Source organism: Saimiri boliviensis, chromosome 4, assembly GCF_048565385.1.
Source record: "Saimiri boliviensis isolate mSaiBol1 chromosome 4, mSaiBol1.pri, whole genome shotgun sequence".
Taxonomy (NCBI): Eukaryota; Metazoa; Chordata; class Mammalia; order Primates; family Cebidae; genus Saimiri; species Saimiri boliviensis.
The window spans coordinates 108,716,658-108,740,987 of record NC_133452.1 but is presented as its reverse complement, the minus strand read 5'-3'; the positions used below and the strand labels follow the sequence as shown (position 1 = coordinate 108,740,987).

General features: G+C 33.0%; 1 protein-coding gene and 1 non-coding gene across 6 annotated transcripts in view; both read right to left on the bottom strand.

Moving 5' to 3' along the window:
• The window catches only part of PHIP (PHIP subunit of CUL4-Ring ligase complex), a 185,400-nt gene that overhangs the window by 63,620 nt on the left and 97,450 nt on the right, over positions 1 to 24,330 (bottom strand). For all 5 annotated transcript variants that reach the window (XR_012517301.1, XM_074398034.1, XM_074398033.1 and 2 more), the window contains 11 exons: positions 21,940 to 22,016; positions 19,505 to 19,736; positions 15,192 to 15,311; positions 13,092 to 13,199; positions 12,363 to 12,487; positions 12,149 to 12,231; positions 8,340 to 8,451; positions 8,099 to 8,160; positions 5,821 to 5,976; positions 4,496 to 4,616; positions 1,046 to 1,171 (listed from right to left, as the gene is read on the bottom strand). Coding sequence is in view for 4 of the 5 variants with exons in the window: in XM_074398034.1 (XP_074254135.1) it covers positions 1,046 to 1,171; positions 4,496 to 4,616; positions 5,821 to 5,976; positions 8,099 to 8,160; positions 8,340 to 8,451; positions 12,149 to 12,231; positions 12,363 to 12,487; positions 13,092 to 13,199; positions 15,192 to 15,311; positions 19,505 to 19,736; positions 21,940 to 22,016 (1,322 nt within the window). In the remaining variant the exon portion in view is untranslated. The remainder of the gene's footprint in view (positions 1 to 1,045; positions 1,172 to 4,495; positions 4,617 to 5,820; positions 5,977 to 8,098; positions 8,161 to 8,339; positions 8,452 to 12,148; positions 12,232 to 12,362; positions 12,488 to 13,091; positions 13,200 to 15,191; positions 15,312 to 19,504; positions 19,737 to 21,939; positions 22,017 to 24,330) is intronic.
• Positions 864 to 936, bottom strand: TRNAF-GAA (transfer RNA phenylalanine (anticodon GAA)). The gene has a single exon. It is a non-coding gene; the product is annotated as a tRNA-Phe (tRNA).

Here is a 24,330-nt window from a genome sequence, read left to right as displayed (position 1 = left end):
TTGTACAAAACACGTAATTCATTTCTCTGCCTTCAACCTAGGAGACTCAATCCATTCTATGACTACATAAAATCCTTAAGATAAGGAAGGGAAAGTAATTCTGCCTTACTAAATAGTAGTTATCACACTTGTTATCAGATCATGAGGAAGTAAACTTGACTTTGAAGAAGAATCATGAAAGTTAAATTTAGTCTCTTGCTGGACTACTTAAACACTTGTTAATATGCTTGACAGGGGCAATATACTGTTAGGATGAAAACTTCTCAAATCAGATGGCAGACACTCATTTACCGTGCAACCTTATACATGTTAACTACTAAAAGCTATAGTTTCCTCAATTCAAAATTACAGAACTGACCACTTCCACCCATAAGATTATTTTGGTTAGAAGAGTTAACGTAGGTAAAACATTACATGTTAAGTAAATTTTTACTATTACAATTGTCTAACAATTAGGTTGAGGAAAGAAATCTGTTTTTTAACTGTAAACACAATGGTAATGCAGTTTTTTTTTTATTTCGTTCTTTTTTTTAATTTTTTTGAGACAGAGTCTCACTCTGTCACCCAGGCTGGAGTGCAACGGTTGCACTCTCAGCTCACTGCAATCGCCACCTCCTGGGTTCAAGCAATTCTCCTGCCTCAGCCTCCCAAGTAGCTGGGATTACAGGTGTGTGCCATCATACCCAGCTAATTTTTGTATTTTTAAGTAGAGATGGGGTTTCAGCACGTTGGTCACGCTGGTCTCGAATTTCTAACGCCATGATCCACTCCCTTCAGCCTCCCAAAGTGCTGGGATTACAGGTGTAAGCCACCGTGCCTGGCTTGATTTCATTCTTAATATTAGCTAATGAACTAAATGTTTCTTCTGAAACCTGGGATTGAACCAAGGACCTTTAGATCTTCAGTCTAATGCTCTTCCAACTGAGCTATTTCAGCTACTCTTAAATGCTGCTTCTTTACCAACAGTATGTTTTCTATTTTAAGAGGAACTATAGTGCCATTGATTACTACAACTATCATAATTAAGTATGAAAAAATAACTTACTTTATAAAATGCAGAAGAAGATCAGTCACGAATTTAGCAGATTTCACAATAGGGCTTCCAGGCTCATTAAATGTTCGTGTATTATGCTCTATGTATCGAACTTCCCACATTAGGGAAGAAACCCGCCTTAAAAAAACAAAATATATGTCTCAACTTCCTTATATTTAGAAATATGTGTACATGATTTAAAACCAACATATTCCAACTATTCAATTTCAGTCTAAGCCAATCATAAAAACCACTGGTCTATAAAGTAATTTTCAAAGAAACGTACCTAAATTTGTGTTTGGGGAAAAAAAGAGAGGCAATCATAATTATGTATTTGCATGTCAGATGTCTGGAACACACCAATTAACAATGCCCTATTTTTGGAAGGGACAATGTCTTAAAGGGCAGTGGCAGGAGAGGAGAAACAGGAGAGTTTTAAGTTTTGGCTTTATATATTTTTATCATGAATACTGTCATTTTTTGGTAATAAAGACGCCTGAATTCTGAACAAAAAAAGGACACAAGTAATTTAAATTTAATTATATTACTGGTAATCAAATGACGTGTAAAAATGAAAAGTTAACTGACAGCCAACTTATGAGATACAAAACCATAAATATATATATAGTATGTTAGTTTACCAAGAAACCTAACTAAAAGAGAATTATTTTCTGAATACTTAATTGACAATGCCAAAATAAATTCTGCAGTTTTATAATTTTATTTCTGTAAGTAAATAAAAAAACCAAGGACAACTTTTTAGAATATTATCTGTGTCCTAACTTAAAATAATAAAGAAAACAGAAAATCTTATTGATTGTGAACAGGAATACAATTACATGGAATAAAAAAACACTATCTAATTGTGGACACAGAAACATAAAGAAAAATTTCTGTGCATTTCAAATAGATTCACAAGACTGACTCTAAAAATAGAATCACAGGTATCTTCAGTGTATCATACAGAAAACTGTGTGTAAAATAAAACATTAGTACCAGCAGTGCAACCTGACAGTAGTAGTTTAACAAGAGACTGAACTAGAATCAGAGAGGAAAGGACAAACTGTAAGAAGTCTTACGCCAATGAGCGAAGGAGGAAGCAAAAACCTTTAAACAGTGAAATGGCACTGGAAAGCATCACTGTATTGAGTAAGAACAACACTCAGGTTTATAACCGAGTTTATTATCAGGTTGGAAAACAGGCAATTTCTAATTCATGTAAGTATTGTGTTCCAAAAGTTTTTTTTCCCCCCTAAATTGGCTAAAAAACTAGGGTAATGCCAAAGCCTATTAAAATATAATGTATCTTAAAATACAGATGTTCCTCAACTAACGATTGGGTTACATCCTAATAAACCTATTGTGAATTCAAAATACCATTAAGTCGAAAATGCATGCAATATACTTAACCTAGCAAACATTATAGCTCTGCCAAGCCTACCTCAAACATGCTCAGAACACTTAACGTCAGCCTACGGTTGGGCAAAAATCACATGGCAACACAGTATGCTGTACAGTATGGGTTTAACCTCATTATCACAAAGCTGACTGTGAGCTACTGGGAGCTGTAGCTCACTGCTATTGCTCGGTATCATGAAAGAATACATCACAAGTCCAGAAAAAGATCAAAATTCAAAATCAAGTAAGGTTTCTATCGAATGCATATTCCTTTCACATCACTGTAAAGCTGAAAAATCTAAGTCAAATCATTTTAAGTCAGGAACCTTATGTATAGTGTATGTCAGCAATTATCATGTTGAGCAATGTATGAGATGTTTAGAACAATATTGGAAGATAACAGCAGCTTATCTTTCTAGTTGCAGTCCAACAACTAGTTTATGTATACCAACAATTCTTTCCTTCTCATCCACCCATGTTTTGTTTTGTCTCTGAAGCACTAGGTTTAACTTCCAATCTTTAGAAATTTAGGGGGCAAGGGAGAAAGAGGAATATAGTTAAGAATTCATTTAAACTTCCAACACCTGATAGTGAAAAAGACTTGAAGACTGCTTTGAGGGTAGGATGGTTGGGAAGCACATAGCACAGGGGATTTTCTTTTTATCTCTATGCTTTTGGAGAAATATCAAGGAAGCAACAGCAAGCACACCTAACAAGATCAGGAAAATCTTTAGAACCTAAAGTCTAATATCTTAGTTTTCTTTATTCCAGTGGTTCTCAATCAAGGATAATTACACTTCCCAGAAGACATGGAACAATGTCTGAATACATTTTTGGTTTTCAAAACTAGGGAGGCTGCTACTAGCATCTAGTGGGTACAGGAAAAGGATAGCCCCTCACAATGAGATACAGAAATACAATTTAAGTAATAAAAATAACCAAAGGCACATTTTACATAGAAAAACATTACTACAAAATATGAGTAAAACTTCTCTAAGTTAAAAAGAACAATAATGGAAAGAACTTCAGTAATAACTGGTCACAAAAAGAAACTTTTAATGCAATATTATACAAATTAAATTGTTGGACTGCAAAGCAAAAGTCATAAAAGAAAAATTAAAACTAAAAACAGGATTCCACGATGTAAAAACTGAAAACATTTTTTTTTACAAAACATTTTAGGTAATAGAAGATTAAAGATATTTATCAAAATTATCAAGATAATGCAAATTAATCAAAATTATGCTTGGGCTGTTCAATTCTGTTTCATGATAAACTGCAACTATGAAAAATTGAGTATTTTCAAATATCACTGTTTTAAGCAATATGAAAGGTGAATATAGGCAAAATAAGAACAAAACACTTAATAGAAATATATAATTTTTATTATATACTCTATTAAAAATCAATGAACAAATACATATTTTAATGTTATTTAGAAGAAAATGAAATACTGTGCCATGCTTTATAAAACACAACATAAAGACAGTGAGCATCAAATCATTTCATCCTCTAGGAAAAACAGTATCTAGGAACTGTATTTTAAGTGTCTAAAGACCAGCAGCATGGGCATTACTGGGAACTTGTTAGAAATGCAGAATCTCGGCCAAGTGTGGTGGCTCATGCTTGTAATCCCAGCACTTTGGGAGGCTGAGGCATGCCGATCACAAGGTCAGGAGATTGAGACCAACCTGGGCAATGTGGCAAAACTCCATCTCTACTGAAAATACAAAAATCAGCCAGGCGTGGTGGTGTGCACCTGTAGTCCCAGCTACATGGGAAGCTAAGGCAGAAAAATCGCTAGAGCCTGGGAGGCGGAGGCTGCAGGGAACCAAGACTGCACCCTGCACTCCAGCCTGGGTGACAGATCGAGACTCTGTCTCAAATGAAAAAAAGAAATGCAGACTCTCAGGTCCTACTCTAAATGTACTGAATAAAACTCTACATTTTAGCATAATCTCCAGGTGATTATTATGTACATTTGTATACATAAAAAGTTGAGAAACACTGCTAAGTAAGATCAGTAAACGGAAAGACTATCAGCTTTAATTAAATGGTTCTAACCTGTAAAACCTGTTTTCCAGTCTTTGTTTAATTGTACTTAGATCCGTTGGATACGCCACTACTGTGCAATACATGGGATAGGCTTGCAGATCCACAGGGGCCACAAATGCTGAAGCAATATCTAAAACAGATAAGTTTGTGAATTTATTTTTGTATGCTTAAAATAATTCAAGAAAAATTCTGCTTGAAATAAGACTTAAAAAGTCCTAACCTACATAATTATTAGTCTGCCATTGTCTTTTCATAACAAATATAACTCAGCAGACATAAAAAAACAGTCTCACTTTTTATAATGTCTACATTTACACTGCCAAATTCTGGAGCTATTTTTTTATTCACAGGTTGACAGTTGGTCATTCCTGAAATCTGTATTTGACAAAGCCAAACACTGTAACATACTGCATTCAAATCTAACCTTTGACTTTCTCAGAACTTATCCCCTTGTCTCAACTTTACATTATTCTGTGAAATATCAGACAAGTAGAAAAAAGGAAACAGAACCAGAAGTTTTGATTCAGTGACACTACTGACCCAATGACACACTGTAAAGTTGTACAGCAAAACTGTAACTTAAGATCACTCCCAATTTTTGTGCTCATTCACCTACAAAACTACTTTATAAAATATTAAAATATTGCTAAAATTATTTAAGGTAGTATTTATAAGGCTATTCTTATAAAGTGTTGGCATTTTATAAATACTTCTGATTTGAGTATTCCTCAATCTCTGTCTCTATCCAGTGTCTTCAGCTCTTCGTACTCACGTTGATTTCTCTCTAGACTTTGAAGCTGTTTACTTACTGAGAGAATGGGTTGCTATAAAACACCACAAGTCTAGAGTTACTTCGCAGTCCCTGAATTCAGATAATCAAGTTCTGTGATCATTGTTTTCTTTTCTTTTAATGAGGCAAAGCAATTCATATGCCCTATTCTCTCCCCTTAAAAAGATCCTCTTTTGTGTGTGTATATAAAGTTCGGAGAAACCAGTACAGCTATCCATATAATTGTAATTCAGCTTTCAACCCTCCTTCTCCAATTCGTATGTCAGTGTTTTAAATTGGGTTGTGGAGAACCCAGATTTTTCAGAGATGCTTCTGGTACTTCTAGGAGGCCCTTATTCTAAAATTCAGCTAACGTAACCTAATTTACACCTGTTTTAGTTAAGTCCTGTGTTAAGACGTCATTCAAAAAGAGATTATCGCTTAAAATGTTTGTAACTACTGACTTATGATACAGTGAAAAAAAAATTTGAGGGGGAATAACATTTTTTCCCATTACTTTGCTGTCTGCCAGTTTTTTTCTATATTCCTGTGTTGTTTTACTTACCTAGCGTCATCAGCTGGTTTATTCCTGCTACAATTCTTTCACATTCTTCATCCCTGGGATTGGTACCCCATTCTCCATCAAGAGGTTTATAGATAAGTGATCTGCATTCAACATCAGTTAAAGGAACACTGGTACCTAGTTCTTCAGGAAATACAGCTGAAATAGAAAAGTAGATCATTGCAAATACATAGTAACTTATTAGTATTTAGGTTAGCTTTAGAATATAAAAATAATAGTCACAAAATTTAAATATATTTTGTAGAGATACCGTAAATATACTCTTTATTTTAATAAAGGAAAGTATGTTTCAAGGATTACTAAAATTTAAATTAATTTTTAAATGATACTATATTTCTAAGTAATTCTGTAAATAAGAATTACTTCTCCAAAATCATACCTGAAAATCTGTTCTATAATCAAGTTACAAGTGCAGAAATCATTTCTATAAAATATGCAAAATCAAAGTTTTCTGAATCACTTCATAATCTAATTGCCATGTTTACTTCGATAAAGTATACACAAGGTAAAACTGAACTAAAGTGACATTATCTAGAAATACTTCAATCAAAGCTTCAATTTTTGAATGTAGGAAAAGAATTATGAAAATTGACAAATGATGCTTATGTTTGTTGTTCTGAATTATGAAATTATGCTTTCTGCATGCTTGAATCTTTCAGTTTTAGCAGAAGGAATCACTAGAGGGTTGTGGTAACCCAAAGTCTCCAAACGTGCTAGGTACTTTTTTCTTTAGGCTTCAGCAGATACACACTAGAAAATATGCCACTGTTTGTGTACAATCAAAATTCTCATCACAAACTACAATTAAACTCTATAGGTTCATATGACTGTGTATCTAAATAGAACAACGACAATAACCACCCTTCAATATATTTAGGTAGGAAACAAAATAGTAAATCAGTATCACTTATTCATTTAAAAAACATCCAAGGCATTATAATCCCAATTGGCCTCACTGCTATCATATTTACAACAGTTCAATGTGAGTTCAAATTCAAACCTTTTTTTTTTTTAATAGAGAAAGACAACAAAAAGATAAGCCATGTAACCTGGTTACAAATTGATTAAGATATTTAGTAATTTTAAATGGTTCTAATTTAGCATGAGATAAAAAATATATTTTTGCCATTAAATTTTCAAAGTGATAATTACTGCAAAGAACTAAGCTTATCAGTATGACTGTTATCCCATTTCTGAGGTCTATAAGACTGGGTTTTCTCCAACAGTTATTTTTTCTCTGACTTTGGATTACAATAACTACTGAGCAACTCAGTTTATAAAAGATTATTTCTATTATGTTAGAAATTAGATGTTTTCCTTTTTGTTTTTTAAACATTTTATTTTTATCTGCTGGCAGATGTATTTTTTTAAAATCAAACAATATAGAATAACGTAAAGGAATTTATGAAGTCTTTATAATTCACTTTATAAACATAATTAAAATCTGAATATATACTTGTAACCCTTTTTTGGTTTATACAACTGTGTATGTGTGTTGCATTTTTAAAAAACAAACAAAAATGGGCAATGAAGTGGAAAAAAACTGTAATCTCCAGGCTTTGGTTCCACTGACCTTTTCTCAGTACAAGGAAGATGTCACACTCACTATCTAGGGCTAATTATTAAATCCTGAATGTCAGTCCATATGCACAATGAGAGTTATTATTATCTTCATTAATTTTAACTATATCTTCATTGAGCTGTTATGTGTGTCAGGCTCTATAATAAGCACTTCACACACATGATGCTATTTAATCCTCAAAGCCCCTATAAGAAAGGTATTAGCTTAAACAATTTCAAAGGCCAGGTCCTAAAAAGCTGGGGTGTGAGGCTTTATGGAACTTGCCAAGATCACATAAAAAATGACAAGTCAGGATACGAACTGATGTCTCACTCAAAAGCCTGAACTCATAACTATTACATTACACTCCAAGCACCGCGCTAAAGTTAAAAAAAATCTCTGCCTCCCAAATACACAGTTTCTTGGGTGAGTAACAATTAATAAAACAATTTCATGTTCTGTTGCAATAAATTAATTTCATTCTTTCCTGTTAGACTATAAATTCCAAATACGGTTATGTCTATCTTGTTCACTGCTGAATCTCCCCTAATTCAATGTGTACAATAAATATTTGCTGAACCAATGTTTTCTGTTTGATACTCACAACAACCCTAAGTGGTAGCATGTGAGCAAATCTTAAACAATTTCTTAAGAAATTAACTCCATAATGCAGAGACAAAAAGCCCAACATACACTTACCATTATTAGGTATAAGCTCCATATCCCAAGGACTCATCTTTTCTGTATCTCCATTGTCCCAGCTTAAAGAAAGAAAAATCATTATATTAAAAAATCTAAATTATTGTATCATAATTTTAATGAAATCAATTATCAAAATAATTGCTTCTGTGTTTAAAACAAGTCTCTTTATCTTGTGATAGATGGGAAAAAAATTCAAAGCAAGCCTAGGTGAACTAAAACACAACAAATATTTCCTTACCAAACATTGTAGCATTGAAACAGACTATCAGGGTACTCAAGTTGAAGAGGTTCCTGGCTTTCAATTGTACCAAACCACCAGGCATCATCTATGACAGACCTGAAGCGGTCACCTGGCAAAGAACAAAAACTATCTCATTACTTTGAAATGCATGGCTGCTGTGACTACTTTTTCCTAATGTAAACCTTTAGGTACCTAAACTGCCTGTATGATTTCAGAAGACAAACAGTGACCCACACACTCCAAAAATAAGTAAGTACAATCAGCAACAGCAAGAGAAAAAAGGTATTTAGTAAGCTTACTTGAAGTGTGACTTAACGGTTTTCAATTCTATTTCTTAGATTTCATCAAGGTATAGAGAAATTCACTTGTTTTAGGAATTTTTATCAACCTAGCATTTTAACTTCATCAACACTATACCCAAACTTTTCACTCAAATAAAATTATAATTTAGGTAAGTTCTACTCAACAATTACTTCGTCTATTTTTAATTTCTTAGTAACTGTAGGCAAGTTTCCCAACCAACTATGAATCAAGACTTCATCCTAAAAACAAGGAACAACATGAAATACAACTTGTCTTCCTTCATCTCAAACACCCTTAATACTCACTCACTCTCCCTTTCCTGTAAAAGGAAACAAAAACAAAACAACTAATCTTTTTAAAACAGAGGACACTCCTTGTTTCTGTTTCCTTATCTAATTGCTGTCTTAACCTGCTTTTTCCCAAAGACCTGAGTAAGCTATAAATGCTATGGCCTTTTCTTATCTAAATCTTCTGGAGTTCCTTCTGTGTCATAAGTAAACTGTAAGTCACTTACTTCCTTTATGCAGTGCCTTCCTGTTCCTTAGCTCTCACAGTACTTGAGTTTTCTCCTGGCTAGCATAGGATAGAGTCTGAAACACTTGGGTTCAAATAATGTATCTGTGTAAGTTTGAATATATTATTTTTTGACTTTCTTTTCCTTGTCTATAAAATAGAAATAGTGATGTCTACCTCCCAGCAGTATTTGAGTAACACTGTCCTCTACATCGTTGACATACTGTTAAGTAAAAATGAAGTTAGCAATTATCTGAATCAGTTTTATTTTTAAACTCAAAGAGAAAAGTATTTATGTTCTCGTTTTCTTACCAAAAACAATTTAGAAGTTTAAAAAATATAGAGCATAAAATGAATTAAAAATCAGAAAAACAAGGTAAAAAAAGAAAAGTAGAGCCAGGAGTTAAGTTAATAGAACACAACTGCATGTTGTTGACAGTTGTTCCTCAGATGCACACTAGTGACACTAAACTTAACAAGAAGCTACTATATAATTTAATAAGAAGCATTATTGACATCAGCACATAAAGAGTTTCAAAGAGTTGTGTCTTATGACCCTACACAGACTGATCATTATGCTAAAGAGGAAGAACTGAGCAATGTGTGCTTAACCACAATGAACAGTAGGTAGAATAACAATAAAGTTAAGCAAAGAACCTGGACTACTACCAGTCTGAAGTACACCACTCAAAGTAAGCCTTAAAACATTTCTAGGGAGGGCTAAAGTAAAAATTACTAATGTGATTTTAAATGGCAGTCTGTGGGTAAATGCATCTATTCTGAGACATGAAAGACTAATTAGATACCAACTTTAGATAAATATTAACCTATAAATTAGAATAAAACTGTAAGATCTAAATGAGAAAATTAGGATGCTCAACCACTTGAAATCTCTCTGATTTGTCCAATGCTAGCCATATTACTTTGCTGAGATTATAAGCTCACTTCTGGCATATTCCCGCACTTTGAGCCATATTATCTGTTCTGCAATTTATTGGCAAATTCATGTCCTTAAAAAATAAGATTCATCATATCAAGTAACTTATGTGAATAATTTAAAAGATCAAATGTACCAAAGGCTGATACCCAAAACCAAGAAAAATGTTTCCATCTATTTTAACTACTACTTCTTGATTTAGAGATTACTTCATTCACCAGTTTTTGACATTAAGTATCAGAGCTTATTCTTGAATACTGAGTTTTAACTGACAAGGTCCACTTATACCCAGATTTTTCCAATAAAAATATTTGGCCCTCTGTATTGGCAGATTCTGCATCAGCAATCAAATGTAGAATGAAAATACAATTATTAGTGGGATGTGAAACTCATGAATATGGAGGGCCAACTTTTGAAATCAGGGGGATTCTGTAGTATCAACTCTGGCACTTAAGTATGTACAGATTTTGGTATCCATGGGGGTCCTGGAAGCAATTCCCTGTGGATACTAAAGGACATCTATAATCTCAATACAACTGTACGTGAAAAGTATGTTTATTATATTTAATCCAGGTTCAATTTATAATCATGGCTATGTCAATACTACTTGTTACTAAGCAAAACAGCATATAATTCCTTTCTTATACAATTTTGTTTTCCCTAAAATTAATAATTGTTTCATTTTTTTAATGTTTGGTTTTCAGTGAATTGACAATTAAATGTTTCCACATTCTCTAACAGCTCAAGCTGTAAAAATCATTCTTAAGTGTAATTTTCCACAGAGACCAACTTGTTAGATAACGTATGTGTTCCAAGTTTTTCTCCCTGAAGACTTTCCTCTTGAAGGACAACTAGATATGCTAGGTAGCTGCTATCCTGAGGCTTCTACTAAATATTACTTGGGATTCCTTTTGACTTTTCCTGTTCTAGACTTCCTGTTTTCTGAGGGGATTCCATACTTCTCCCTTTCTTTTTTTTTTTTTTTTTTGAGACGGAGTTTTGCTCTTGTTACCCAGGCTGGAGTGCAATGGCACGATCTTGGCTCACCGCAACCTCCGCCTCCTGGGTTCAGGCAATTCTCCTGCCTCAGCCTCCTGAGTAGCTGGGATTACAGGCACGCGCCACCACGCCCAGCTAATTTTTGTATTTTTAGTAGAGACGGGGTTTCACCATGTTGACCAGGATGGTCTCGATCTCTTGACCTCGTGATCCACCCGCCTCGGCCTCCCAAAGTGCTGGGATTACAGGCTTGAGCCACCGCGCCCGGCCCACTTCTCCCTTTCTTGGTTTACTCCCTTATCTGATGAAACACATCTTTCAAAACTTCTAGGAAAATGCTACATGAGATGTAAATTTTCTTGCTAACTTCCATGTCCACAGTTTTGGTAACTTGCATTTTCCTAATTTCTCTTTACAGAGCATATACAAGTTTATATAAAGGACAAACCACCAAGACAATGCATTCCAATGTCACTGAAGGATAAACTGGTCTAACAATTGATATGCTTTTTCAAAACATGTATGCCATATACACATCACACCATGACACACACTGGTCCTGTATGAAATTTTTAAGAAAACTACTCTAATAAATGGCACATCATCTATACGTAAATTAATGCCCCTTAAATGACTAAAAACATTTAAGAATTTTAGTTTCTTTGAGACTTGTTTACAATACTAATTTTAAAGATTATAATAGGACTAACCAATAAAAGAAAAATGGGAGTTCAGCTTTAGTCCCAGTATACACTTCTTGTTAAGCTTCTTTTGAGTTCAAATTTAAATTCTGTTAATATTTTAATATAAAAACTTAACATGTAAAACAATGAAAAGACAAAGTCAAATGTAATAAAAAATGTTTGGAATTTCAGCATCGACTAAAGTTATTTTCATTCCTTAACAAAACTTAACAATACCTGTGACACAGTACCTTACTTTGCTGTAATAGCAAAAAGATTTCTCTGATAATCTTTTCAATTATGAAAACTAGTAAATCACTTATTTAAAAAAAACACATCAAACATGTACAGCTTCTAAATAAATTACCCACCTATATTCCATCGCCTATATTTTGCATCATCAAATTGTTGTCTCAAGACTAGGAAATCTATAACGTCGGGCATATCATGGTATCTAATTACAAACAGAAAGAAACTGATTAGGTCACATACCTAAAATTATCTCAAAGATGCTCAAATGTATCTGAATCTTGAAAACCAATGTACAGTACTAAGAAAACCATTGACCCTTTTAACAGTCCTTACTTCATGGTAAATGATCCGCCAGTTAGTTTACCAGTATCAGGATCTAGAAAAGCAAGTTTAAGGCAGCAAAGGGTAGGTAATCCCACTTCATACTTTATGCCAACTATTTTCATAAGTTCTTGCTCCTGAGAGAGACAGACAAAATAAGAAACCATCTTTACAAAACAAACCACAAAACAGAGAGTTAAACATTGTTGAGAAAAAAATTTTTGATTTAAATCTTGATGCGGATGGTGATGACCGCCTACACGTAAAAATTCCTTGAGCTATGTACTTAAGATTTGTGCACTCTATAGTATGCGAGTTACATTAAAATTTTTAAAAAGTAAAAAAAAGAAAAGAGAAATAAGGAAAACTTTACTAAAGTAAGTTTTCTATCACCATGCCAAAGATCTATAGGTAACTTTGAACTACTGCTGACAAATCTAGAAATATGCATCAAATTTACAAATACAAAGCTTACCTTAGACTTTTTACCTAATTTTCACTAGAAGTAAATGTTGTGCCCAACCCATAAACTGCATTGGAGTATATAAATTCAGCCAAATCTTGTGTTTCTCTGGCTGAAAATTAAACACCTGTTACTCTCTATAACTGCTTTAATTAAACAAGTTATCTTCATGATGCAGTTTCTTAAAGTGTTCATAGTAACCTTTGATACAATTTTCTCTTAAATTCCTAACTGTATTTTTGGGGCTATTAAATAATAAATCTATGTTTATGTCATACCCGTAGTTCCATTTTATGCCATGGTTGCTTTTTGGGATTGATACTATATATTTTATTTTTCCGGGCCATTTCGACATAGGCTTCATGTCCTTGTCGGAAATAATAAACCTAAAAAATAAAGTAATAATCTTAAAACCTGGATTTGTTTCCTTTAACCCAATATATAGGGCACAACTGAATTTGCAAAGAGAAAATCTACTGCCTTTTGAGCTAACAGAAATTCTACTATTTTCTCCCCTCTTCCTTCTCTCAAGTTGTCTTAACATCACTACATCATAACCAAAGTGTTCTAAGTAATATTCTTTGAATATACACTTAAAAGTTAAGATGAAAAGTTACTTTCTAGATAAGAACACAACTTTATTATGCAATGTCAACTTATTAAGAATTTATATATAATAAGAATTTGTATTCTTATTTATTTGAATTTATATTTATATATGTAAATTTTAAATAAGTTGACGTTGCATAATAAAGTTGACTAGTAACTTTATCATTCACTTTTGTCCTTAACTTTTTAGAAAGTGGTTTGTACATACGCAGAAAACATTAAAATGAAAAATGTATTTTCACATATATTTTAATCCTTACACAAATCCTGGTAAGACAGCAGACCACACATTTCACGAAGATCAAATTGTGATTGCTGACTACTGTCTTTGAGAACTAGCAATTGAACACAGTAGTCTAACACCTACTACTAGAAGAGTGTGATTAAAAATGATGGTTTTTTTTTTTTCTTTTTTGAGACAGTCTCACTCTGTTGCCAGGCTTCGAGTGCAGCGCAATTCCCCTGCCACAGCCTGCCGAACAACTGGGACTACAGACACGAGCCACCACACCTGGCTAATTTGTTTTATTTTAGTAGAGATAGTGTTTTACCATGTTGGTCAGGATGGTCTTGATCTCCTGACCTCGTGACCTGCCCGCCTCGGCCTCCCAAAGTGCTGGGATTATAAACATGAGCCGCCGAGCCTGGCCTAAAAATGTTAAGCTTTTTGTAACATTTTGGGATAGCCACTATCCCATACTTTCATTCTATTCATTATTATCATTATTATTCTAGTTGTCTGGAACTTTAAATGATTAATAGTGCTAAATAATGAAGACATACCGGTTCAAGCACCAGCAACTAAAAAGTCAACCTAAGCATTTTGAAAGCAAATCATTCAACAAGAAATTACAAACTTTTCTGGCCATCTTGAAATAATGTATTACATGTAATTTTACATCTTCTCGATGTTATAGGATCTGTTAAGATTTATCACTGTAGTATACTATAATGTGGTAATGCTCTGTGCTCTTCAAGTCTTAAGAGGCATGCAGGATTCTAAATGAATTCTTTCAGACTGTTCTTTACAAACATTCTAGCATTAAGAAATATCTGTTTTCCTTTTTTTCTTAAGTGTCAATTACCATTTTATACTTTAATTAGTATCCTTTGCTAATCCTCTATTTTAATCCCCAGTTTATTTATGGTTAATCTGTTGGATACCAGATTAATACTGCCTCTTAAAATCTGTGTACAAAATAAGGAGACATTAACTGTGAGTAAAAAATTTTGAGACTAGTTCTTACATTTTCATTCTAAATTTACAATTACATATTTTAAAACAATGACCTCATCAGTTTATTAAAAATGAAATAGCATTTTTTTATTCCAAGATTACAGATGTTTTTAAAGAGCTAATAAACTATGAACACTGCAGGTAAACAAAACACTAACACTTTTTTGAAATAAAATTACATGAAAATAAAATTCTAAAGTTCATTTCTCTTTTAACATGTTATATTAAGATAAATGAGTACATTTTAATTTGAAAAGGCAAAGAAAGCTGGCAATAAAACCCTCTTCTTAAAACAACACTCCACTTTTTAAAACACTAACAAAATTTTCAATCTTATTTAGATTTACAGAAGCTTCAAAGAGAATTATCATTAGATTTTCCCTCCTAATGGTACTTTCTCTATACATAGATACAAACATCTAGAATGAGATACTTTATGAAATTGCTTCAATTTTCTAGAATTCTATTTCAAGAACTATTAAAAATGTTTAAAATTATGTAAGAAAAAAAGATAATATTGAACTAAAAGTACCTCATCACCCATCTGTGGCACAAACGGACATCTTCGGGGAATAGTATCTGTAATCCATGTTGACGGCAACCATTCTTCTAATGTCAACCCGTTTTCAGTTAGTTCTCCCACAGCCAACCTCTAACAAAATTTAAAATATTGTTAAGTAATAATAATAAAAGCATTAATCCACCAACTACTCTTTAAAATAACTATAGAGATAATTAAATAAAACAATCATTGTACTATACACAGTTAGCCCTGTGTATCCACGGGTTCTGCATTCATGGTTTCAACCAACCGTGACTGAAAATATTTGGAAACCAAATTCCACAAAGTTCCAAAAGGTGAAACTTGAATTTGCTAAATTCTGAATACTATGTTGAATCCACGTGTAGGCACTGTATTAGGTATTTTAATAATCTAGAGCTGATTTAAAGTATATAGGAGACTGTGTGTAGGTTACATGCAAATACTATGACTTTTTTTAATAAGCAACTTGAATATCCATGGATTTTGTTATCTACGGGGTCCTGGGACCAATCCTCCATGGCTACTGAGAGATGACTATCTTTTAAGCATCAAAACACTTTTTCTGGAAAAAAATGGCAGCAGTGGCAAGAGTTAATCAATCTCTCCAAATCACTGCCTGTAAAGAGAACCAACTAGAAGCAAAACCCAAAAATCCATAGCCAACACTCACAACAAGGTAAAAAAAATATTTCCACAAACCCCAAAGTACAAGCTCTGTGTATTCTCCTTTCCTTTCAAAATCCTCTCCATTTTACAAACATTCCATGTAACAAACCAAGATATCCTAGAGTTGTCTTATTTTTAATCTTAGTTATAGTACATCAGAACTAAAGATATTCTCATAGGAGCTGAGTAGGGCAAGATGTAGAAGGCTAATTATTTCTATGAGCTGGACATTATACTTCTACACAGAATGAGAATGTTCTCTCTTTCTTAAAGTAACCCTTTCCACATTCTTGGCTCACATTAAGCATCTTTAAAAACTTCACATTTTGTTCAAACAAAATGTTGTCAAGCCAGGTTCTTTACTTTTTTAACTCTCATGGATAAAAATAAAACAATACCTCTGAGAAAGGTCCTTAACTTTGCTGATCACCCACAAGTGATCACAATGGTCTTGACGTTACTTTAGACTTAGAAATAAATGAACTTTCTATATTTTTATAAGTAAAAAAAACTTTATGCAACTGATTAAGGTCTTTTGTGAATCACATGTAAAACATTAAAAATGACTGTACACTAAGACTTCTACATTTTATTCGCTTTTTTAAAAACAAGGTACTATAAAATAATACCCATTTACTAAAAGAAGCAATGCCATAATATGGTATCAAAGAAGGCTACTTGCAACAGGTACTACTACAGTTGTTTCCCAATTGTAGTAGTTGTCATTTTCCTCTTTTTCTTATTAGCCACACCATACTGTTTCTCAGTCAAACACATCAGGAGCATTACCCTGGACAGTTAAGGTAAAGGCCTTTGGTATTTACTATACGTGAGATGGGTTCATTACAGAATTTTAGGCAGAAGTGTAGTATGATGTCACTTATATTTTAAAAGCCTCACTCTGGATGCATCAGAACAAGGATTGGCAAATCATGACCTCCCCCCACCCAGGGCAAGTCCGGCCTGTCACAATTTTTATAAATTGTTTTAATAGAACACAGCCATATGTATGCTCTATATTTATGTATTGTCTATAAATGCTACTATGGCAGAGTAGCTGGCCTTCTGTAGAAAAAAATCTGTTACCTAAGCTTTAAACAGTAGACCCTAGGGAGAAAAAGGGAGAAACAGTTAAGACAAATGGAATGCTACCACAGTAATATAAATGAGAATTAAGGCTGATTCACACCAACGTGATAGGAGAGTAGTGGTGAAAAACAGTAAAGTGCTGAATATATTTATAATCCATCAGATAATTAATTCCCTGATGGACTGGATGTAGAATATGAGAAAAAAAGTGGAATCGAGGATATGTCCAGGGTTTCTGGTATAAACAACTAAGAGAGTCATCATACTACTGAAATAAAGAGGGCTGTGGTACAGCAGGTTTGAGGAAAAAGCTTGGTAAATAAGTTTTGCAGGTGTTAAATGTGAGGAGTAAAATGATATCCAAACACTAATTTGATATATACACCGTTATCAAATCAAGTAACCTGAGTATATCACAGAGATCCCACAACCCAGGAATTTCCACTATGTTTTATTCAGAGCAGTCTTGATTTTATAAGTTTTATATATTGAGGAGATGAGCTAAAAGTTTGTTTGAAAAAAGTTTCCTTTGACTAATAAAAAGCAAAAGACATAAAAGTCTGAAAATCATAATACTGCCTCAATATGAACTGTTAATTGCTAGACAAGTATTTCTCCCCATAAGGAAATTATCTACATTCAATGGGAAAGCTGGCAACTTTTATATCAGGACAGGTAAGTTGTATATTAAATAAGAATAATCATATGTATGATTGAAAGACTGGCACCACCAAAAATCATTACGAGGACAAAACTTATTCCCCAGTAATTCCTGAGGAACTTAGAATGTTTGGTTGAGGCAGATTTCTTGTCACTTATTAATTATAACCATTAAGAAGTTAAGAATGCATTGAGTATTCTTCAACATTTCCAGCTCCATGATTTGAGTTTTCTTTTAATGTGGAAAGTATAAATAATTGATTTCTTTCCTTTCTAAATATGGGAACGCTTCTAGGCCCACTCAAATCCTATTTCCTCTATGCAGCTTCATCTGAAATCCCAACATAAGATGTCCTGTTTAAGAAGGGAAATACTTCTATGTTTATTTGAGATAACTAGAGGACTAAGGAATAAGAACAAGTCTATCTACTATCTGTTAAATCACTTGCTAGGCATGTGAACAAAATTTAAACTAAAGGGAATACTCTCCAGTATCCTAACCTTATCATATTTAAAGTGACCCACAGAAATCTACTGGCAGAATCATCTTAATCCAATACTTTGTGACAACAACAGTGAAATTAAAATATGCCAAATGTTAACAATAGATCTCTATGTGCCAGTGAAGGTGCCCATATTAATTTGAGAAAAATTATCAAATTAAGAGGGACCAGATGAAGCAAACTATACTCTTGGAATGAAAACACTGTTCTCACAGTGACTTATCATTCCACACCTCTAAAGTTCATCAAAACTGTCCTGAAATGAAAAACAGTATTTACCTTATTAGCCAGATCCATGGTTAAACCCAGTTTTCTTTAACCAATCTGTTTACTACATACACAAAATAACAAATCAGACTACATTTATCATCAGTGACAAGGTAGAAAAGAAAACTGTGGGCAAATGTGTGGGATTCTCTTTGGTAAAGCTTCCCCAAACAAAAGTAAAAGAGGCAACAAGAATAACAGCTGAGGAATACAAATTAAAGTAACTCATAATGCTGAAATAATAACAAATGTAGAAAAACTAAACACTTAAAACAAAATAGATATATTATTTTCTCATATTTTTTGAAAACTCAGTGGGGATAAAGACCCTACAGACTCCTACTATTTAGTTCTACAAACGACAACTTATACCTAAATGGCAGAGGTTACAAAAAAATCTTCCTTTTAACCAAACATGCTTCCCATTTACAGTCTTTTGGGAAGCAGAAAGCGTGCCCCTTTTGTTGTATTTACTTTGGAACAAAAATTAAACATTTCCCATTTTCACGCGTATGTAACGAATTTCAACTCCATAAGAGGTGACACATATTCTTCCGATAATATTTCTTACATTCTTTGCTTTCTCTAAAACTTAATTGTAGTAATCAAATCAGTATTGCTACTGACCAAAAAACTGAAAACTCATGGCTCACACTCTATAGATTAATGAAGAAATGTTACAAGCTCATCTTATCCCACTTTAGCTTCATATTTGCCTTGGAGTCAACTGTAACAAGCAGACTTTCTGTTTATTTTCAATAGCAAATATGGTTAAACTTAAAGGCAATTTATAGACCAATATACTTTATGTGTTGTATCATTATGTATTTCACATAAATCCTACCGAACTGTCAAGAAAAATCTGATCTTTTTAAGATTAAATGGTCAATATTTAGAATATGGCAATTTTGTAAGTAGATATTTCTACATGCTAAATATCTAAAAACCCAAATAAACTAAATATATTTAGGTATATTTTTTTTATTACTGTGTACTTGAGTCTTTTCTATTATTTGCTGATACACTTCAACAATGTCTGTGATCAACTGTACTTCAAAATCTGTGCTTTAACTCTTCTCCTAGAGAACACTAAATTTATTATTTTAAAAACCAAACCTTTTGTTTTCTTTCTTTGGGCTTCTTTTTCTTTGGTGATATTGGTCCATCTTTTTCTTCATTTACTTTTTTCCTTTCCTTTTTAATCTGTTTTTGTTTCTGTTTTTCAGATTCTTCTTCTTCATCTGAACTGCTTTCTGCTTTCTTGGTTTTATTCTTAGGAACTTTCTTTGGTGGCTGCAGATTAATTCCTGCATCTGCTGTCCAGTCAGAGTAATCACTGGAGTAGTCACTAGATGGAGAGAAGGAATTTTTAGATCACACACAAGATAAAACTTTAAGACTTGTTTTATAAAAATGAAAAGATTATAATAAGGAGAAATGACAGAAGAACAAATACTTTAAAAAATACTTCCCTAATTTTCAACTCATCTTTAAGTTTCTTAAAATCCTATAGGCTTTACTTAATTATTGAAAAAAAAAAAAAACCCTGAAGATAAATAAGGTCACAACTTTAAGTGAAAAAACAAACTTAAGTACCTTTCATGATATTAAGAAAAATATTGACTTCTGCATGCTGCATATGTTACAAATTCTGTGGGCATGTAAAAATAAGGAAGAGGAGGTTTACTTTTCTCAGTTCTACTGAGAGCAGAAAGATAGCCCCAGAGAGCACAGAAGGTATCAGCACTGAGGAGATAAGGCAATTCCTTTTCTGAGGGGAAGCGGGAGTTCTAGACAGGGGAATCTCTTCTGGTCCAGAACTAGCACTCTCAAGGTAGCTAAATATTGAACTGGCAGAGTCAGAAGTGTTCCTACCCAGTGGAAAAACTGTGTTTGCAAACTTTGCTGAGTATGTAAAGAAATTTCATTTAGATAAAATTATTCTACCTACCTATACCTTAAGTGTATCTTATGCTTCAAAGCATGCCATGATTCAGAAAAATACAGGCTTTACTGTATTTTGTATACTGCTTCCAATCATGTTTTTTATTTATTTTTAGTTTGCCTTCACTGACATATACTTTGCTGACCTGATCATGCTGTAAAACAGTTTTATTATCTTCTACATTAATTTTAGGATGTGAGCATATTTACGTATTTTGTACAATTTTATGAACATAAATGTTCAAAGGAATCTAAGTTATACTATGTTAAAAGTAATAATTAGCTTGCCTAGATTTAATAATGTATGACTTCATGCCTCTAAAAAATACTGCTATTAACATTAACAGAGAAAAGGCAGGTTTTTCTGGAGTTTTATTCCATTGTCACTACTCCTTCCCAATGTCCAAATGTTCTTTATAAGCATGTACCTAAATCTCTGATTATTCTAATGATCCCAGGTAAGAATCAAATAAGATGTTTTCAAGTATGATTTAGTGATTTTACTATGAAATTTAAAATGATTTTTAAGAACTTAAAAACTATTTTAAGATATGCTGTTCTAAAATAGGTTGTCTTCAACTTAGGAGCATTTTATTTATACTAACCCCAGCCATGGCCACTGTAAATGGCACCTGACAAATCTCACAGTTATCATTCTATGGAGTACTTGGCTCTTACAGTAGATCTTCTGCTGTCAGCATAAACAAAATTACAAAATCCAGAGCCCAACATTCTTTACACCTGTCCTCAACTGCTAAAACCACCACTACTCTTTTAGTACAGGAACCCCTATGTCATTTCAGGGTTTGAAATACTCTGATTCCATTGTTGAGCCAAAAGAAAGTGAATTTTTCCTTCACTGACCTGTTTTGAATACAGAAAACTACTAGATATAATCAAAGACATTTGTGTATCATTACCAGACATCACTACTGTGAGAATAGGAGAGCCCTTGATTTGAACTGACATGAGGAACTCTTATAGCCTCTACTTCATACTTTGTCTCTTCTATTTTAAGAGTCACTAAGGTGGCAGACAAATGTAGCAGCTAATCATAACTGCGATCCCCAAAGGCTATGCTCTGTTCTTGCTAACCTTGCAAGGTCAGCCAAGGTCATAAGCCCTGCAAAAATGTGAATCGTCAGTGTAAGGAGTTGAAGGGATCCTCACTTGCATGGTCAAAAAAGGTAGGGATAATAAGAAAAAGGAATGTTTATTCCTCTTATCATTAGTATTCCATAAATTCCACTATATGAGATAGTCAGTAAGACTGCATTACTTTTATAACTTTACACTTAAAATAATTTTCAAAACCAGTAATGAAATTGGTTTGTGATTCAACATTCTAAAAGCATTCAGAAGAAATAATACCAGAAGATAAAATTAAAAGCATTATTTTGCAGATCTAGTTGTAATCACCAAAAAATTATTTTCTATGGAGAACATATAGCAGAAAGAAAATTTCCACATTTTGTACAACTTCAAAAACTCTTTGAAGAACTAACTTTGAACTCATAGAGACTTTGAAATGTGTTGCTGGTTTAAAAAAACATAAGCTTTCTAAAGATTTTATATAACATTTGGAAAAATAAAAATCATTCATTTACCTAGAACTCCCATCACTGTGCCATGCTCTCTCTTCTTCTTCGGATGTTCCACCACTGACAGCAACTACTTCACCTTCCTAAGATATGGTGAATACATGTCTTAATGTCTTATTGCATGATTTTATAAAACAACATTTTATGATTATAGAAAACATCAACGATATCTTATAGTATCAGTCATATTGAAATATTTTAAACTTGACTTAAATTAGTTGCAAAGGGTGCAGTGGCTCACACCTATAATCCCAGCACTTTGAGAGGCCAAGGCAGGCAGATCACTTGAAGTCAGGAGTTTGACACCAGCCTGGCCAAGATGGTAACACCCCATCTCTACTAAAATACGAAAAAAATTAGCTGGGCATGGTGCCAGATGCCTGTAATCCCAGCTACTCAGGAGGCTGAGGCACAGAATCGTTTGAACCCAAGAGGCAGAGGCTGCAGTGAGCTGAGATCATACCACTATATTCCAGAAAGAGACTGTCTCAAAAAATAATAGTATTATTAATAAAGTAATAAAAGAGTCAGCTGCTTCTCTTTAAAACAATGAGTTGCAAAATACAGCTTTTACCTTTTTATAAATAAATGAGAATACTTAAATGTACATAAAGACACAATACTTATTAATTTTGGATTCAGAGCAATCCTGCAGATGATTACCATTTTAAAAGCCTCACAACGTATCTTCCAGATGAAATGATATTAAACTTTACATTCGAAATTTTTACTTCTTAAGCCTTTGTAAAACACTAAGCTTTCTTTTCTATAGGTGCTTTGAGAAGTTTTAAATAAGGCACATTTATGTTTTACTTATTAAAATAGCCTTGCCATATAAAAAAGGATGTTCCACTTCTGGTCTTATTTTATCCAAATGGTAGAAGACTAAAAAATAGTCAAATACTCTGTTTCTCCTTAGTAAATATTCATGAGTGAACAAAGAATATTATCTGTGAAAGCATTTTATTCATAAATTTGGGGTTTTTGATCGCAAAAATCTTACATGTCTTCCTCAGTGAAATAAACTTTATGCTCCAATAACACCTCATATTTATTAAGCTTTTACTATATGTTACAAACTATTCTAAGCACTTTATATGTATCACCCCATTTGAGGTTGAGAATGTACTATTGGTGATAGGGAAGTTATTTAAATAAAACAAACTAAAGCTTTAAAAAGTTGAGAACTTTGCCCAAGGAAGCACAACCAGTAAGCAACAAAACTTGAATTGAGCCCAGGTCACTTTAGTCCAAATGCTGGACAACATTCTGTAAGAATGGTTTTACTTACTTGCTGGGCACATTCAGATAACTTTTAAAGGAGATGACGGGGTGTATTCTTTTAATATTAAATAAAATACTTGGGGAAAAGTTTTCCCATTTTGGTATTTTAATAAAGACTTATTTCACAGTTACAAGACATACCATATTTAATGAATGTATTCCAGAGTTAAAAAACTAAGCAAAAATGAAAAAATCAAAATCTAAAAGCAAATTTTATTAACAAATTTAATCGCTGTTCAATATACAAATAAATCTAAGCAACTGATATGATTTTTCCCACATTTCATATGTTACTTCCTTAAAGGGGAGAAAAAAGAAACAGAATTATTTCTACATTCCAAATATGAAGTACTAAAGTACAAAACATTTGAACCAACAAATCAGAATTCTTTCAAATTATTTATTCTGCCCAAAGTGGTATTTTGTTCTCAGTGGACTCCTCTAAAATTTATTCTAAATTTCTAAAAGGATATTAAAGCATAAACAAATTAGTTTTGAAGACACTTGAAGGACTTATTATAACAAATGTGTTATAAGTTTTTGCCAGAATGAATGGATCATTTTGATTTGGCCATATGAGGACCGAAAGCCATTGGAAACTAACTTGAAGAATGGTTAGAATACTCTCAGATTGAGTTAATGTTGCCCTGGCCAAAGAGAATATACTTAGAGAATTCTCATATATACCTAGCATTTCAAAGCACAACATGGCTTCAAAAGTATAGTAGTATAGTATAGTAGTCAATATCTAAAACAATTACATCGCGAGGAAGGAAGGTGATGGGGAGGATTGAGAAGAAAAGAGGAACGGAGATGGTTTAACTGCTTAATAAAATTGGTTTGTGATTGCAAATTGATTGTTTTCACTGAAATAATATACAATTTAGTAAGGACAGTAATATGTATTGAAATAAAGATGCATGAGGAATATTTAAAAATTACACTGAGAAAGCTATAAACTTGCACAGAGATTAAAAACTAACAAAGACTGTCAATGCCTATTGATTTGTTGTTATACTTACACTATACCACAGCTTCATGGTAACACTTAAAATGCTTGGTTTTAAAGTGAAACAAACTTGCATTTAATCTCTGCTCTATCTCTTAATAGAT